The sequence below is a fragment of the Polyodon spathula genome, chromosome 8 (assembly GCF_017654505.1).
Source record: "Polyodon spathula isolate WHYD16114869_AA chromosome 8, ASM1765450v1, whole genome shotgun sequence".
Taxonomy (NCBI): Eukaryota; Metazoa; Chordata; class Actinopteri; order Acipenseriformes; family Polyodontidae; genus Polyodon; species Polyodon spathula.
The window spans coordinates 7,115,458-7,132,756 of NC_054541.1; the positions used below are offsets into that span (position 1 = coordinate 7,115,458).

General features: G+C 40.1%; 2 protein-coding genes across 4 annotated transcripts; one reads left to right on the forward strand and one right to left on the reverse strand.

The window, feature by feature from the left end:
* Window positions 1–1,336: 1,336 nt before the first annotated feature.
* On the reverse strand, window positions 1,337–10,111 carry LOC121319265 (zinc finger protein 341-like). Of its 3 annotated transcripts, none has more exons than XM_041256515.1 (15): window positions 10,063–10,111; window positions 8,748–8,858; window positions 7,791–7,984; window positions 7,231–7,383; window positions 6,966–7,145; window positions 6,686–6,875; window positions 6,306–6,399; window positions 5,848–6,050; window positions 5,437–5,630; window positions 4,967–5,175; window positions 4,134–4,230; window positions 3,676–3,808; window positions 3,340–3,451; window positions 3,104–3,174; window positions 1,337–2,770 (listed from the first exon to the last, which is right to left on the reverse strand). In XM_041256515.1, the coding sequence occupies exons 1-15, from the start codon at window positions 10,091–10,093 to the stop codon at window positions 2,241–2,243; spliced, it is 2,502 nt and encodes an 833-aa protein (XP_041112449.1). In that variant the 5' UTR covers window positions 10,094–10,111; the 3' UTR covers window positions 1,337–2,240. The 3 variants fall into 3 exon arrangements, with proteins under 3 accessions (XP_041112449.1, XP_041112448.1, XP_041112450.1); XM_041256514.1 differs by having other exon boundaries at window positions 6,960–7,145; XM_041256516.1 differs by lacking the exon at window positions 10,063–10,111 and adding an exon at window positions 9,845–9,942 and having other exon boundaries at window positions 6,960–7,145.
* Window positions 10,112–12,130: 2,019 nt separating this feature from the next.
* Window positions 12,131–16,101, forward strand: LOC121319266 (peroxisomal membrane protein 4-like). Its single transcript, XM_041256517.1, has 4 exons — window positions 12,131–12,283; window positions 12,823–12,885; window positions 13,450–13,648; window positions 14,174–16,101. Exons 1-4 carry the CDS (start codon window positions 12,171–12,173, stop codon window positions 14,441–14,443), a joined length of 645 nt encoding a protein of 214 aa, XP_041112451.1. The 5' UTR covers window positions 12,131–12,170; the 3' UTR covers window positions 14,444–16,101.
* Window positions 16,102–17,299: the final 1,198 nt, after the last annotated feature.

Here is a 17,299-nt window from a genome sequence, read left to right on the forward strand (position 1 = left end):
AGCATGTAGAGGTCTATGGAGCAGGGAGTTCCTCACCTTTGTGGTGAGTTTTTGGCAGTATTCCGGTTTATCTTTATTAGTTTGGGGTCTACAGTTCCCTTGGGTGGCACAGCAGTTCCCACCACCCACGTGGCACTGTTTCGGGGTCAGCATCGCCTTCCTAAACCACTGTTTTGGTCATATCTATGAGGCGTACCTGAACGCTGCCATGGCACTGGCCATGGTGCTCGCCAGGAAGATCAGAGAGGCTCTACATCAGTGGTGCTCAAATCTGGCCATCGAGATCTAATCCAGTCCTGGTCTTTACTCCAACCAGGCGCTAAATTAGGTAATTGCCTCTTAACAGCTTCTATTAACTACATTGGGGCCTGCATGGAGTAAAAACCTGGACTGGAGCTCGAGGGCCAGATTTGAGTGCCACAGCTCTGTATTGTCAAACAGTGCCTGGCTGCCTTGGCAGGGACAACGATTCTGTTGCTGGCTACTCCAGGGAACACAGTCATGGCTTTGTAGTCACGCCGGTAAGATCCTTTTACTGAAATAATAGTTTGTTAAAAACCAAAAGCTCTATACAGTTGTTCTGAACAACGATGGATATAAACACTGTTTAATCATTTTTTTTCTAATGCGTTTAAAACCTCATCCCACAGCTTTGTGTACGAGTACCTGTTCTGCCTGAAGGGGGTGTTTTTCACAGACTGGAGTCCCACAGGAAAAGGAGCTCAAAGAGTTCACACGAGCCGACGACAGAGTGAGAACGAAATGTGACTCTGCAACATCTTTTGATTCGTGCTGTTTTCTATATCTCAAACCCAGCCCTTTAGCTGCCGGTTAAGTGGATATGATTGTCATATTTCAGTGGACAGTAGGCGCATTATGCGCTTCTCCCTGTCAAAAGTCATCTAGCACTGCTGTATTTACTTTTATTAACTGTTGCGCAAATATATTTTAAAAAATCCTAAGACTTCCATCACCGGTTCCTGGTAATATTGTTACACCACTTAAACTAGTGCTCTTGTAGTTTATTTAACCCCTGAAGCCACTGATGGGTTACAGCTTTATTGTATACAGTTTGGTATACATTATTCCTTACATAACGTAGCTGTTACGTGTCACTGTTCTCATCCCAAAACAACGTTGGATCTAAAATCTGCTATGCATTTCCAGGCTTCTGTCTTATGCCAATTTAGAATGTAACAGCATTCAGGATCACCACCTAAAGGATATGTCTGCCAGTTTATGCCAGTGTTCATAAGTACCCATGCCATTTAAAATAATCATCTAAATCAAATGAAGACAGAAAATGTTTATTTTTTGTATTTCTTAATAGGCAGTCAGTTGAAATATGACATGAGAAACAAGTAGATTAAACAAATCCCCCTGTTTATTTTAATTTCAGTATTTATTTATTTATTTTATTAAAGAAATGTAAATGATTTGCAAATAATTATCCATCGTGTCATGATGATAAGTGTAACACAATACAATCACATCGGAACCACATTTGGTTGTTATCAGTAGTAGCAATAACACATTTAACTGCTGCAACAAAATAAAATACAAAACTAGAAAAAGAATGTGAAATATGGAAAATGAGCAGAAGAATACGTAATAAACAATGCAGAAGAAAGCTGTAGAAAAACGTATGACAGCGGCGTGCTTCTGCTTTGTTTTTTTGTATACTTTTGATTCTAAAACGTTTTAATATAAAACACCCTGAAATAGTGTTTGCATTTACAAGTCCACTGTGCAGCTTTTGCTGGCAGGATTTACCAGTGTCTCTAGCAGAACCACACCCTAGATTCTCAATATTTTAAACGTGACGAGAGGTGCCTTGGCTAAGTGGTTAGCCCTCTCACCTCTCTAAACCAGGACGCTGCAGACTGCAATCCTCCCTGAGGATAACTTGGATCTGTGAACCTGCCTGCATGATGCACACAAACCTCCTTGGAAATGTTAAGACTGTACTGTAGCTCTCAGGGAGTAATGCAAAGATAAAAACTAAAATCACATTTTTGAGAGTTCCAAACTAAAACGCACAAGACGCTGCTTGCACTGCTGATGTTCTGCAACAGGAATGTTTTTGTCCCAATATGGCCTATTAGTCCGTGGAATGCAGAATCCAGGTGAACAGGATGGTTATTTTTATAACGCAATGGTCTGGTTTTTACAGATCTCAATTAAGAACTAATCTTGGATTACCTTACCTAAGGTAACATTAGAGAGTCCAGCCCACTCTCTCAGTCTGTGGTCTGTATGTATACAGGCACCGCCAACATGGCGACATCTGGGCTGGTCTGAAGTTCAGTCAGGTCTTCATTGCTCCCCAAGGCTTCCGAACCATCCCCCTCTGGAATGGCATGCTCTTCTGTGTCATCTTCCACCCCCTCATCTCCCACGACTATCGACAGCACAGTCTGGGGCGCCAGCATCCCTTCCTCCTCCTCTCCCAGCTCCGGACCCGTCACCTTCCCGTCCTGTCCAATCACAGCCTGGGACAGCCTTGCCTCCTCGCCAGTCTGGGCATTTCCTCCAGCCTTCCTGGAGCGGGGCTGCTTCTTTTTGGCTCTGCCTTTGTCTGGCCCCTGCTTCTCTGCCCCGCCCGCCTGGGGGCACTTGTGGTCCCGGAAGTATTTCTGCCGGGTGAAGCCTTTGTTGCAGGCAGGGCAGCGGAACTTGTAGTTGTCTGTGTGGGATCGCTGGTGCTCCAGCATGTGGGCCCTACGGCTGAATGCCTTCTGACAGTATTGGCACTTGTAGGGCTTGATGCCTGAAAAGACAAGACAGATAAAAGTGGGCACCACAGCACAGCCCGAAGAGACACAATAATGGTTCTATGGGATGTATCCACTTTTTTTTTTTTCACATGCACACTAGGATTGGGTTTAACATGTAAATGCGATAAAGGCAACTGAAAAGATTAAAAAACAGCTTGTTTTAACCTTGCCTGGCTAAAACAGGATTCCATCTTTAGTAAGGAGCACATAATACGCTAAAGTGTAGTTTTCAAGTAATATTGTTTTTATTAATCAATCTTCAAATGAAGCTCATGATTGTGCTCTGAGCCAGACAATGCTCTACCTTCCCCAGATTGTTCACTTACCGGAGTGGGAGAGTATATGTGCTTTCAGCTTGTCTGGTCTGTTGAACTCTTTAGTGCAGCCTACATGTGTTCTGTGAGACAAAGCACAGGAGAAAAATATCAGACAGTATGATCAATATAGATTTAGGCTGCTGTTCAACTACAACCACCCACCCAATCATTTTCCCTCTATATACTGTTTATAAAAATGAGACACAACAACTTGTCCCAGTACAAAACAACTCTGTTCTGCTTACCTGAATGGGCACTTGTATTTTTTAAAGGGCTCATGGATCAGCATGTGCCTCTTCACTTTGTCCTTGCGGTTGAATGTGGCATCGCATACACTGCATTTATAAGGCTTTTCTCCTGCAGATCGTAACATTTGATTTGTTACTCAAAAGCAACATTTAAATGGGCCAAATCAATAATTGAAATGTACACAACTTAATGTGCTGGACGCTGGCCCAATCACTTCATCCATAACCTTCAACACAATTTACTTTAATTTTTACTACCAAGTTTCTTTTTGCTATTATCAAGAGACCTGTGCAGTACGTGCATTCAGGAAAATGTTTGAAAAGTTCAGTCACCGGAGTGAATGCGGGTATGCAGTTTGAGGTAGTGCTCCGTCTTGAAGAACTTCTTGCAGATCTGGCATTTGAACTTTCCACCCACCCCGTGCGTAGGGAGATGGCGGCGAAAGTACCTTTCACACGGGAACACCTGGATTCAAGATGACAGAAGCAACACAATCACTCGCACATTTTTTATTCCATGAACCAACCAGAAGCTTGTTGATATTCGTCGATCTTACTGTCAGCAGTACCAGGATGCAAGTATCAGGTGCTGAAAAGTTATTAACAAATAGCAGTCTTTTGTAGTCTACTGCTAATTTTGGCTGTTTTTACAGTTTGCAATACTCCAAGCTACATTCCCCTCTTTACTAGAGTGAACTGTGCTCTTATGTGCTGTTACATTGTACCCTGCTCTACTGCACGTTGCTGTACTGTACATCAGTGTACCAGTTATTTACTGTGATGTACTGTACCTTCTGGCAGTGGGGACAAGGAAAGTTGTGAGAAGCTGTTTGAAGATGCTGGTCCAGGGCCTCCTGTGTTGAATATTTGCTCTGGCACTTCAAGCACCTAAAGGTACAGCGATATTGCCGGAATTTAAATCAAGTTCAAGTTTCTTTTGTACTTGTCGATGGAAACTGAACCATGCATATTTTGTTATGGGTCAAAAACAGTAAACAGAATGGATTCAGTTGCACATTTTTTAAAAAGATGGTGTGTTTCGTAATTAAGTTTCACTTTTACCAATGCTGTCACTTCACGTAACTGCTCAATTTACCCATGTTAAATAAAACAAGAAAGCAAGGGATTAATACAATTACTGTACCGTTAAAAAGCTGAAACCAGATTTTTCGACGACCTACAAAGCCAGTTTGTGTTTTCGCGTTTCTTCCTCACATTAACATGCATTAAACAACCTGTCGGACTACTCTGACATAACGTTGACTGACAAAGCAAAGGAAGAACTATTTTGTAATGCAGCTTTGTAAAATGCCAAATACTATATTAGAGTACCTTGTTTTGCAATCACTGTCACTGATTCTCTTTGTATAGTATAGTAACAATCCCATACTTTGTGTTTTATCACTCCTGGACCTGGCATAGTTAATTAAAATGCCTTGATGTTAATAAAACAACTGCAATGCAGTATACCAACTCCCTCTTGGATACCATATTGTAACATATCTGATGGACCCCTGGAACCAATCAAATCGGATAGAGCAGGTTCTGCTGCAAACGCAACCCTCGGCTCCACCTTTGTTTTTAAACAAAGGATTTAAATGAACCACCTATCCTTCTGGCTCACCTGTAGAAGGTGGGCTCCTTCCGAGGGCTCTGCTGTGGACAGTAGTTATGGGAGTACTGGTGCACGCCCAGGTCGAACAGCGAGGTGAAGACCTTACAGCACAGGTGGCAGCGGTACGTCAGCTGCTCCTGGTGGCTCTGGATATGCTCCAGGAAGAGCTCCAGCTTCTGGAAGGTCAGAGAGCAGGGCTTCGCCACACACTTGTACACCTTAACAGAAAACGGACACACCTGGGTCACCTTTTTCTTTTTTATGGTTTTCCCTTTCTTATCATGACATTGCATTTCTAGTTTAATATAATCTTTGTTTTAAAATCCATCACTATACAGAGGATAGTAAATCCTAGAACGGCATAAAAAATATCATGGAAAAACCCCAAAATGTTGTTTCCCATAAGGTCATTTTCCTTAACAGTAAGCATTTTTGCCAGCAGTGAGGTTTTCCCCAGCGCAGTCCTGCTGTGCACACACCTGCTCGTCCTTGTGTTGGGTCATGTGTGATTTGAGCTGGAAGTAGGTGTTGAACTTGCTGGCGCAGAACTGACACTGGTAGGAGCTGTCTATCAAGACGACCTGCTTGTTCTCCGCTTTCCCTGCAGGCTTGAGCTTGCCATCCTGGCAGTCTGCCTCCACAGGGGCATCGCTGTCTGCTCCTTCACATTCACCTGCAAAGTAACATGGCTCCATGAATTACCTGTTTTATGCTATACCTAACCTCTGCAATTGTGTTCCTACTAGTAATTAGTTATCCTAGTATTACTGCAAAGTCCAGACTGCAGAGAAAAAGTTACTTATAAAAAGCTACGGAAAACAACATACTGTAGTTCAAACATTGCAAGAGTTGCACCATCGTGTTTCTCCGCTATATGGCGTCGGCAGTACCTGTGTTCTCCTTCTCTGTCAGCTGCACTCTCTCCTCGCTGCCGGTCACCGGCACCACCCTGACAGTGATGGGCAGCCGGGAGACAGTGGTGCCCATGCCCGAGGGCCACACCTTGTGGGTCTGCATGTGCTTCTTCACGTTGGATTTCTGAGCGAAGGCACGGCCACACACGATGCACTGAAACGGCTTCTCCCCTGTGTGGCTGTGTTGAGACACAGGGCACACAGTCATTCTAAATACTGACAGACTGAATAACAGGTTAGTCACCAAGAACCAGAATGGCATATCTGAGCACTTCTTCGTTCTTCTCAGGTCTCAAGAACATGAGATGTACCAGAAGAGTATTAAAAGCCAACATGCTCTAGCATAGCTTTTATATAAAATATGTAAGCCTCATAAAAAAATCATTTAATTCAGAGAGCTGCCGTTCAATTGTCGTCATCCTATTGCAGATTACCTCCGAATGTGCTGTTGTAAATCAAAGTTCTTGGTGAATGTTTTGTCGCAGAAATTGCACTTTAGTTTCTGCGCCTTTCCTTTTACTGGGACACCTTTAAGAAAAAGAGAATAAAAAAAAGGGGTAGCTATATTCAGTGAAATTATTATAAGATATAGTTCATTGTGTAAAGTTCACATCATTGTTACACAGATGTTTCTTTTTCTCTGATGCACTGTCATTACTGAAAACTATACTGAACTCCATGGTATTAATTTCCATTCTGTTTGCACCAATGCCACGCCTTTCTTCTGATTAGTGTTAGGTGACTTATTAGGAAGTTGTTTCTTGATACTTTCGAACATTATGGGAAAACTAATTTGACAGAACTCTTCTCATACCTTCCTGTCCATCCACATCATTCTTAGAGGGCCGAGGCTTGGCAGCCTGATCAAAGTCTGGCAGCTCTCCAGGGTTGCTGTTGCTCAAGCCTGTGGAGATGCTGCTGGTTTTGGTCTTAAAGCCTTGCTTCCCTGGACTGTAAACCGGAGGCGTGTTGAAGGCAATGCTCTCCACACACTGGCTGGGTACCTGCACAAAAAAATAAAACAGGACTTTCCCTACCAAGTTACTTCAAAACAATACTTAAACCCTCTCTACTCAAGAATACCCTACCTGTACCTGCTGGAACTGCTGAAGACCCAGGGTCTGGACCTCTGCTGTTCCATTCCCTGCCATGGGAGGCAGTGTGCTGTAGATCTGGACCACGGCATTGCTGGACTGCGAGGAGAGTGATGGAGCCTGGCTAGGGGGTGGGCCATGCTGCAGATAGGGTGAGCCTGTGTGCATGCTCAGGTTACTCTGAAAAACAACCACGGGTTTCCTGATAGTTGAGGGATTCCAAATAACTCTCTGCAGCCTGACTTGCTTTTATCAGCAGATGTACCTGAACAGGTGGCTGCATGGCAGTCATGGGCTGGTCCATCGAGGAGAAGGCAGAGATGGCTGACATCAACGCATCATCGCTGACTAGCACATTCCCCTGGACCAGCGCGTGAGCGAGAGGCGACTGGGGCACTGTGATGTAGGTGGACACTTGCTAAAGACCAAACACAGACAATCGGTCAAGATTTATCCTCTCTGCTATATCTACTGTATGTGCTGGATCAATGGCCTAGGACATCTGAACCTATTTCAATACCCTCCACTCTTAAAGATTAATTCTCTAATGTCTAAATAAAACTCCCATTACACAATCACTTTTGTAAGGACAGCTAAACAGCCCTAAATACTGTTATTTAGGCAGTGTGTGAAGGGTGCAAACAGCTGATGTGCAGATCACAAGACTAGCACATCTTGGGCAACATTATGTTACCTTAAGTAAGAAAGTCCAAGATTATTGCTAACGCTGTTTGTGAAACCAACCGATGGGTATGTTTTAACAAGACAGTTAGTGCTGCGCTTGTAGAAATCCATAGGTCTCCAGTGCTTGAAATAAAGTCTGACCTGCCTACTGGAGGAGGGGTTCTGCTGCACAGAGCTGATGGAAGGGACGGAGGTGTACACATTGCTGGAGGCCAGCGAGACGGTGGCCAGGGAGGGCGTGTTAGCCTGGCACTGCTCCCGCTTGTGGGTCATGAAGGCTGGCAGCGAGTTGAACTGCTTCTTGCACTTCCCACACAGGAAGACATCCTCATCGTCTGTGGACAGACAGTGGAAAAGCAGCATTCGTAACACAGCAGGTACCGCGCCATTCCACTCAATTTGTAACAATTCATCTAAAGGGCTGAACTACAAAGCAGAAACCATCAGAAAAAAAAAACCCTAGATCCATCTAGAGATTTGCTTAACATGGTTTGTAGCTAAAACAAAATTCCATAAACCGTATCTCTCTTGCAATTCCATTCAAAAATCTTAAACACGGCAAGAACAATTCCATTCAAAGGTCTTGAAACATGCTAAGAAACACAGGTCTAGAACATATGTTTTTACATTGAAAAAATTATATCTGCTATAGTTTAAAGACAGTTGTCACTTTGTTTACCTTGTTTCCACTGGTCACTTTCAAGGTCATTTCACCTGAACAGTGTCTACGTGTTACTGGCTGTAAAGCTTGTCAGCCAATAGGTAAAGAAGCTGGTTGATTAATGACAGAAAAGCACTGAAGGGGTGTGGTAAATGACCTAGACCTACATAGTGAACGGATGAACATGACAGGCATTTACTAGCAAAAAATACATAGTTTTATGATATGCACACTAAAATGTTGTAGTTAGTGTCCTTTCCCTTAGCCGTCAAATTACGATACAGATTTGTCAGACCCAATGCGTGTCAGGTGACCTGCAACTCAATTTTAAGGGCAGTGGCCCTTAATACTCTCAATCAATGTATAAATAAAGAAGTAAACTGTTTCATGGTCATGTGACACACGGAGCGTGTAAATCCAGTACTTCCAGTACTCACCCATTGGCTGAATGGTAGAAGTGGCCGAAACATTCTGATTGGTTGGGTCTGTGACTCCACCCTGTCCGTCCAATAGGGATTGAACAGCCAGGACCGTCTGATTGTCCAACCCTGTGAGAGAAGAAGACTGTTACCCTCACAGCTTTTAAAACATGCTATTGTATTCGGCCAGTCCCGCATATTTCTTTCCTCCTTTATCCCCAGTTCTTTGTTAGTTTTTATGATTATGAGCAGCAGTAGAATTTTAGAAGCTAAGTATTCAACATTTCTAAATATTTACAGGGCCTTGCTTTCAATGCACGTTGAGGTTGAAGAAAGACATTCATTTATGTTATTGTCCTTGGGTTTAGAGGGAAAGGGGCTGCTACATTAAGAATTTGTTTTCTAAAAAGAAAACTATAAGGTTAAGGGGTGAATAGCAAAGTATTTGTTTGGCTATGGGCAGCAAAAAATGATGTTCAACTTGTTCCAATTGATTGTGCTATGGCACTGCCGCCTAAGGTAGCAGGGCCCTGTGAGCTATGCACAGCCTGATATTAAATTATATTGAAAGTAAATTATAATGTAAAACAATATGCATCCTTACTTGACTATTCACCCATCTATAAAACTTCCATTATGTACAAAAATGCACATTGCAATAGCAAATACAGCACTACAGTACCATTACAGTAATTTAACATTTTTACAAAAGGTTTAAACTATAGCGCCCCCGTATGGAGACATATAGCCTATGTTCCTGAAAATATAATCAAGAATGAAAAACAGCATTGCTTTCTCTAAATTACTGCTAAGTTTTATGGTTTCAGAAACGTAAAACCAGTATGTGTACTGAAAACCAGTCTAATCATTCGCTTGGTCATATTCTCACTTTAAACAGTGAGTACTACGCCGTTTTGGGCTCCGCTCCATCCGCCGCTTTTCCAACAACATGCCTGTCTCCTCCTGCTATCTTCTGAGCACTTCACCAGCTGTTGTCGCAGTAACACCCGCCCCCTCTACTCGGCCACTAAACACTCGAAATAAAACTCCAAAACGCTAACACTCGTACCCCGGACAAAAGCGTTCGTTCAATCCCACCCTACTTCAGCGAATACCTTAGTCGTCCGTGGAAAACGACTTTCTTTTCAGAGCCATAGTCACAGATACAACAAAACATCACTTTCCACAATTTTACAGAGATCTGCATCGGACTGTTTCTCTCTTGACTCGTGAAAATACCGGCATTGCATGAAATAAGAAAATGGTGTATAAAACTGTCTTGGCGGTTTTGGTAATAATATAGCAGTTTGGGGAAATGTAGTTTTTTAATTACCTTCTAGGGCTTCAAATATAGCCTGCGCCATCTTCTTATGTGTATGAAGTTGGCATTCTGGGAAATAAGAGTAGCGATACCAGCGCTTGCCAGCAGAGAGCAGAGGCCAGTTTTACAAAGCACTGCTAGCACTGAGCAGGGTGCTCAGTAAACTGTGTTATTTGAACCTGTTTCAAAAAGTCTGTATATATTTTAAGATAAAGTTGAGTAGAAATACAACAGTATTGCAGAGTAACGAGTTGGTAATTAGAAACAATAAACAACACATACAATGAATATGTTACAAACTATTTACTGTATTTTACAGAAACACTTAATATAAATAAAAATAATTTGCTATAGATTTTTCTTTAAAAAAATATTCACTATTAAAGAACTGTTGCCAACTTTTGCCATTTCCTAGGACCTATACAGATACTGGTATATATCAGTCACATCTACACTTCTAAATATTATGGTGAAAGCCTGATACAATACCCAGAGAGGTGTGGTACAGCATAATAAAAAACAAAGGCAAACAATGGTACATTTTATGACTTATGACGAAAGTACGTAGCATAGCCAAGTTCCTGATGCTGCAATCGGAACAGTAAGCAACTGAGCCCCGCACATCCCTCCCACACGATCCACTTCCCCATCTCGACTGTGTAATTGCCAGATTGTCTCTAGGCATGTAGTGTGTCAATATGGTTTATTTGCCATGCCAGCTTTCAGAAATATACATCCTCTTTTTCTTTTCTTTTTTTTTTTTTTTTTTTACTGTGGTAATTAAGCAAAACCTTATCCCCATTTGGACAATCAAATGACAGCAAAGTGACTTTAAAATGACAGTATTGCAGAAGTGTATTGTTAAAAGTACTTTTTCTTCAGGTATGAATATAATATTTAAGGCACCAGAATGGATTTTTTTTTTTTTTTTGGTGTTGTGTCCTTTTTTCTACTTCAGCTCCAAATATCTTTAGCAGATAAGAGTTAGCTACAATTTAATTGCATTCTGATTTCCTGTAACTATAATGCTGAATATGATTTTGAAGTTGCTAAACAAAGTTAACACAACATGGGTTATATTTACAAAGCTCTCCATTGTAATCAGCCCACTTTTTTTGAAAGAATTAATGTACCCAAGTTACCATACTATTTATGTCTGCATGTTTTAAAAAAAAAGAAAAAAAAAAGAAAAAAGTGTTTTTAAAGGGGTTTATTTCTGGATCTGCATCTGTTTTATTTATAAAACCCCAAAACTTGGTAGCCCCCTAGTCACTGACATCAGTGACCTCCCAGGCGACAGGGTGTCGGAAGGGTGGCGCACTGCACCAGAGATCTGGTGGACTGATGGAAGTGGACACACCCTGTATTCTGAGCTGTCCAGATCGACCTCTTTCAGTAATCTGACTGATATGTAGAGCAAGGTCCAGACTGAGGAGGATTCAAAGCGTTTCCCTGCATCATAAGAGACACAATGCTGCTCTCAAAATCACAATGCAGCATCACATTTTCAGGTCAGTGGCCTGCCAGCATTTTCAGATTTGCACCAAAGTGTTTACATTTTATTAACTGTGTACTGTTATTTGCATTTTAGTAGCACACTGAAATGTTGCCATTTGTGCCAGGGCCCAGCATAACAGATACATGTAGCATGCAAAAGGAATAACACATTTTTAACTTATAAACAAACTAGATTTCATTTACTTTAAGCACAGTATCCTCAAGTTGTGTCTTAATCGTTTTTCAGACTGGGGTAAAGAGCTTTGAATGTGGAGAAAGTGCAGTGTAACTATAAGGAGCTAAAGGGTTGATTGGCTATGAACATCAGGATTTTAGGCAAAATAATTTCTAAGCGACCTCATACACTAAACTTTGCTGGGGTAAATCTGTAATTGATTAATACTATTGTACAGATAAGACTTTTATAGCTGTGCAAACATTGTTACATGAACAGGTTTTGTGTTGCTTTTTCACTGGAAAGCGCGCCCCATTTTGGTCTTACAACGTCACTAGGAACTTATTTTCAACCGACATCGTTTCTGAACGTGGTATTAGTTCAGCTGTTCCACTTTTATCAGTTTAGTGTTACACTTTCTGCTGCCCCTCCAGATAAAGCTTCCACAATGGCAGATTCTGACCTTTTTAAAACTCTAATTTTTACGATAAATACTATTTTACAACAAGAGAAGTACAAGGCTGCATTGGCTGTCATCAAAGGGTTCAGGAATGGAGCCGTGTAAGTATAATTTCCGTTATATATGTATTACGTTACTTGAAAAATGTACAAAACTTATAGACGATAACGATGTGTGGACATTTGTTGACATTTTGTATAGAGTCAACCAAAGATATCGATAGCAAGTATTATTATATATATATAATACATAAAACAGAATAACCAGCTTAAAACCAGTGCTGGACTGTATTCAGTATATATTCAGTTATTATTATTATTATTATTATTATTATTATTATTATTATTATTATTATTATTATTATTACTTGTTTATAAGAAATTGATATGTTTTGTGTAATGTACAAACTGCTTGATGTTGATTGACAAGTGGAGGTAAATGTTAGGTTGAACATACTATTGCACATCTTGCCTCACTTGTGGAAGAACAGGTCCGTTAATTTAAGTGAAAAAGTATTACCCTCTGAAATGCTGTCTGTTGAAGTTCAATGCAATCTTTTAACTGCAGCTGAAATGCATGTGTGGGATTTCGACGATTCAAATGTATCGGGATAATTGATGTTTTCTCTGCTGTGATTCAGATACGGAGTGAAAATCAGAGCGCCACATGCCCTGGTGATGACGTTTCTTTTTAGAAGTGGGAGGTAAATATGCCAAAAGTATGATGAGTTTTTTTTGTTTTTTTTTATTGATGTTTAACAACAGAACTTCGTGGTATAACGATTGACTTGTCGTTACACTATCCTGTCACACAACAAATATATAAATAGTTAGCTACAGTTTTCTATGAACAACACATTTGATGTTGGAAGATTACAAGCTTTTAGTGTTTTGTTTCTCAGAGACACCTGGCACCTTTAAATGAAAACTTTACATAGAATCTTTGAAATGGAATTCCTGCGTATGTTCTGACCTGGTGTTCTTTTCAGGGCATACGGTATTATATATTATTGTTTAGTTTATTTCTGTACAACCTTTTTTTTTTTCTAAAAACAAGATATAGAAAGCTAAGGACAACCCTCAAGGTCAATTACCTGTATATATAGTTGGATTTCACTGTGGCTGTCTGCACTACATTAATCGTAAACCACACCAAAATAATATGATGGGTTATTCCTTTATTTGAAATTATTTAGTAAATATTTTTTAGACCATTCCTGATTTAATGTTCAGAACCTTTATTGTTGTGTTTCCTTTGCCTGTACCAGCCTGAGAGACAAAGTGAAAGCCATTGCCCAGGCAACATACACACACTCTCGGAACCTGGCCTGCTTCGTGTTCACCTACAAGGGGCTACAGACCCTGCAGCAGCGGCTGCAGGGGAAAGCCTGCCAGTCCCATTCCTTCCTTGCAGCCTGCCTGGGAGGGTGGCTCGTTTTTGGGGAGAACAACAACATCAACAGCCAGGTGAGGAGGAGGACTGCTCTCTCTGTCATTCTCCCTGCTAAAATATTGTCGGATTGTCACGTCCATTTACAACCCACATACAATACAATCTGAAACGGCAGGTTGCTGCAAATATTATTTTTAATAGATTACTATTTTATGATTTTTGCAATTATTCTGAGGTTGTAGGCGTTCCTCTCCAATTTTGAACTACCTGAACAGCCTTCCTTATTCAGTTCAAATCATACTGTATGACAATGTAACCTTTGCATTTCTGCCAACCCCACCTACTCTACAAATATACATCTATAGAGAAAGAGCGAGAGTAAGAAAGGCAGGATTGGCAGAGTTTAAAAGAGCCCAGGACCACTCAGAATAATTACAAACATCATAGATTTAAAAACAAAATCTATAAAAATGCCATTTGATGTTACCTGCTCTTTCGTATTAAACAAGAAAAAATAATCTTGTTTCCTGATTACAATTCCTTTGTAAAGTCTATTTCCTTCTGTGTAGGAGTTTTATAAAGTTTTACCTTCCCTCCAGATAAACATGTACCTTTTGTCCCGGATCCTGTTTGGGCTGTCGCGTCTAGCTGTGGAGAAAGGTTACATCCCCCAGCCAAAGAAAGACCCCTTCCCCCTGTTTGCAGCACTGGTCTGGGGCATCGTTCTGTGGCTCTTTGAGTACCACCCCCATACTCTGCAGCCCTCGCTCCAGTCCTCCATGAGCTACCTCTACCATGACAGCAATGTCTGGCACAACATCTCTGACTTCCTTGTCTACAACAAGCCCAGAGCAGGGGCGCAGAAATAATGGAGCCTCAGCCCCTTCCTTTCAGGAGAGCCCACGTACCGCTATGCTTCCATTCCAGATTGCAATGGGATAATGGAGCTCTTAACGAATTTACTTTATAAACCAGCCTTTGTCCTGCAGGTACTGCTGCTAGATCCAGTGTACTGTTTGCTTCTCCTGTATTTTGAAGAAACAGTTAGCGAGGGACTGAAAGCTGAAGGTCACTGTTAGCAGGACTTGATATAGGAATTCTATTGCATAGTGCTTTTACTATGAACTTATAACATGCTTTTTCAGATTCAATTGTGGTTCAAAGTGAAACCCTGAGTGGCTAAAACTGATATGCAATGTCTTATTTTCAAACATGTTTAGTGACGGTAGTTTTTATTTTGTTTGAAATATCTTTCTGTTCATCTTAATGAAAACTTAAAAAAAAGAAAAAAAATCAAAATTCCTAACCTGATTGATGGTTACCAGCTTTGTTGTTGGTGCAATTTTTTAATTTCTAATGCTTGTGATTTTTTTAAAATTATATTTTAATTTAAATGTATTAAAGTGAACTAATTAATAATATAATCATATTTACTGAATTAGCTCACTGTTCTTATGTTACACAATTGAAGTTGAGGAGCTTTTTTGTCCCTGTCTGTGTACAATGTTAAGACCATTATTAGAAGACCTGAACAGGGATGGAAATATTGTATAGCTGTTTGAGCCATTCCAAGATTTACTATGAGTATAATTAGACATCGCTTTGCTCTTCTAGTTTACTGATGATGATCCTCTACTACTGTACTTTGTTTTTTGTCTTTTATTCTATATCCCTGATGACTGGGCATTTGCATGAATAACCTTGGATCAAATGCATGGATGTACTGAATACTGTTGAGAGCAAAACTTAATACTGTAATTTCACGTTCAATATGCATATTACTGCGCCTAACAAATTGTAATACTTTGCTTGTGTGGATATGAAGGGGTTGAACTAGCGATAAACTATATATTTACTATTTGCTTGATATTATATATGAATGAGAACCTCTGATATCAAGATGGCAGAACAGTGAATGTACCCACCCTAGAGGCAGGGGATGAGTTCAAATGCTGTATACAGATTTGAGTTGTTTTAATTTTAGTTCTGTTTTTATTATGCCATTAATTACTTCTACTCTCATTCACCATTAGAATCACAAAATAGCTTGAGCCATATTGATTAAACCTGAGCTCAAACATGCATACTGTACTTGCACTGGCTCAAACAGCTAGGCAACTTCTATGCAGACATCTCTCCAAGAAGGTATAATGGGCCATCAACTTCTTAGTAGAAGGATCATAAGTAAGATTGGATAGTCTGTCTTTGTCAATATGAATGTTGCTTGAGCAGGTCTAATAGGTGCACTGAGTTACTGGCAGTAATTGCAAAAATATCTCTTGGGGGGGGGGGGGGGGGGGGTTGTTACATGAATTAAATCTGTTATTACCACAAGATGTCATGTCATAGTGGAACAACACCAACAATAGCATTTGCCATTGATTTGACAGTGTTGCCCTATATAATTACTGTATTGTACAACACAGAAACTGTTTGCTTTTTTCCCTAATCCCAACCATGTTTAACACTGTATTGATGATTTGTTTAATTTCTTTTTACCACTGATAGCATTTCTAAATACATACTTTATATTAGATTAAAATTAATGTAAAAAATAGTGTTATCAGTTGGGGTCAAATAAAATAAATTAAATCTAACTTGTTGTAATGATTGAGTTCCTAAAAATGATTCCTGAAAAATGTGTCTTCAGACTAGAAAGTGCAGAAATGCATGTATTTATTGTATGAAGAATACATTGAAATAGTTTCTCTGAACTCTTCAATATGCTCTGATTCTTTCTATTGAAGTACAGTACTCTCATATGGGTGAATATCCCCTTTTTATATACACAGTTCAGAGTTACAGCTTAAATTGAAGCTGAAAAACGCTTGAACTAGCACTTTTAGAAAGTTTTTGTTTATAATTTATAGATGTATACTTATGCGATTAACATTCAAGCAATGCTATTACTGTGTCCTTTTTATCCCACCTATATGGATCAGATTAAGTAAGTGAATTCACTGAAACTTCCTAATGTGGATTGAAGTGCTGGGTTCTCCCCAGCAACACCATTTAATCTAATGCAGGCAGATGACTGCACTGTTCTCTATAGCAGGGGCTGGTGTCTTCTTATGGGCGGACAGTCTAGTCTGTAAGGATATCTCTCCCGGCAGGACGTAGCAAAAGTTCTCTCACACCACAGAGAGCAAAGTTGACTAACTGATCCAGTAAGACCTGTTCAAGGTGTTTCTGAAGTGCTGTTTTACTGGACTTTGTATTAGCACAGGAAGTAATGGTTTGCTTTCGTTTTCAAAATGTTGAAAAATACATTTAAAATGTTTAATTGGCCTCGTTGGTTTAGGTAAGACTTTATTCCTGTGCAAAGTTTGCAACGCGAATTAAAAGCATTTGTTACGATTACTGTATTTATAAACGACTGTTCCCGTGTGAACAAAAGTGGTTTATTTCTTGTTTTGTAAGTTTTCTTTTCATGTGTTAACTTAAGTGATTGTGTAATACTGTCATTTAAGTTATACAGTAAAAAAAAAAAAAAAAAAAAAAAACCTCGTACGCAAAATAATATTAATAATAATTAAAAATACCGATATGTGTGAGATATTGTGATACCACACTTAGCTGATGTAACGCCCTTGGACAGATACTGATATATTTTGGGAACAAAAAGGGCTCTTTCCCCAATGAAGGGAGTAGAACACAACCCGGAATAATACAACGATCGACATTCATTCTCTTCCTATTGGTTTGTTAGTAAAGTACTGGGCCAA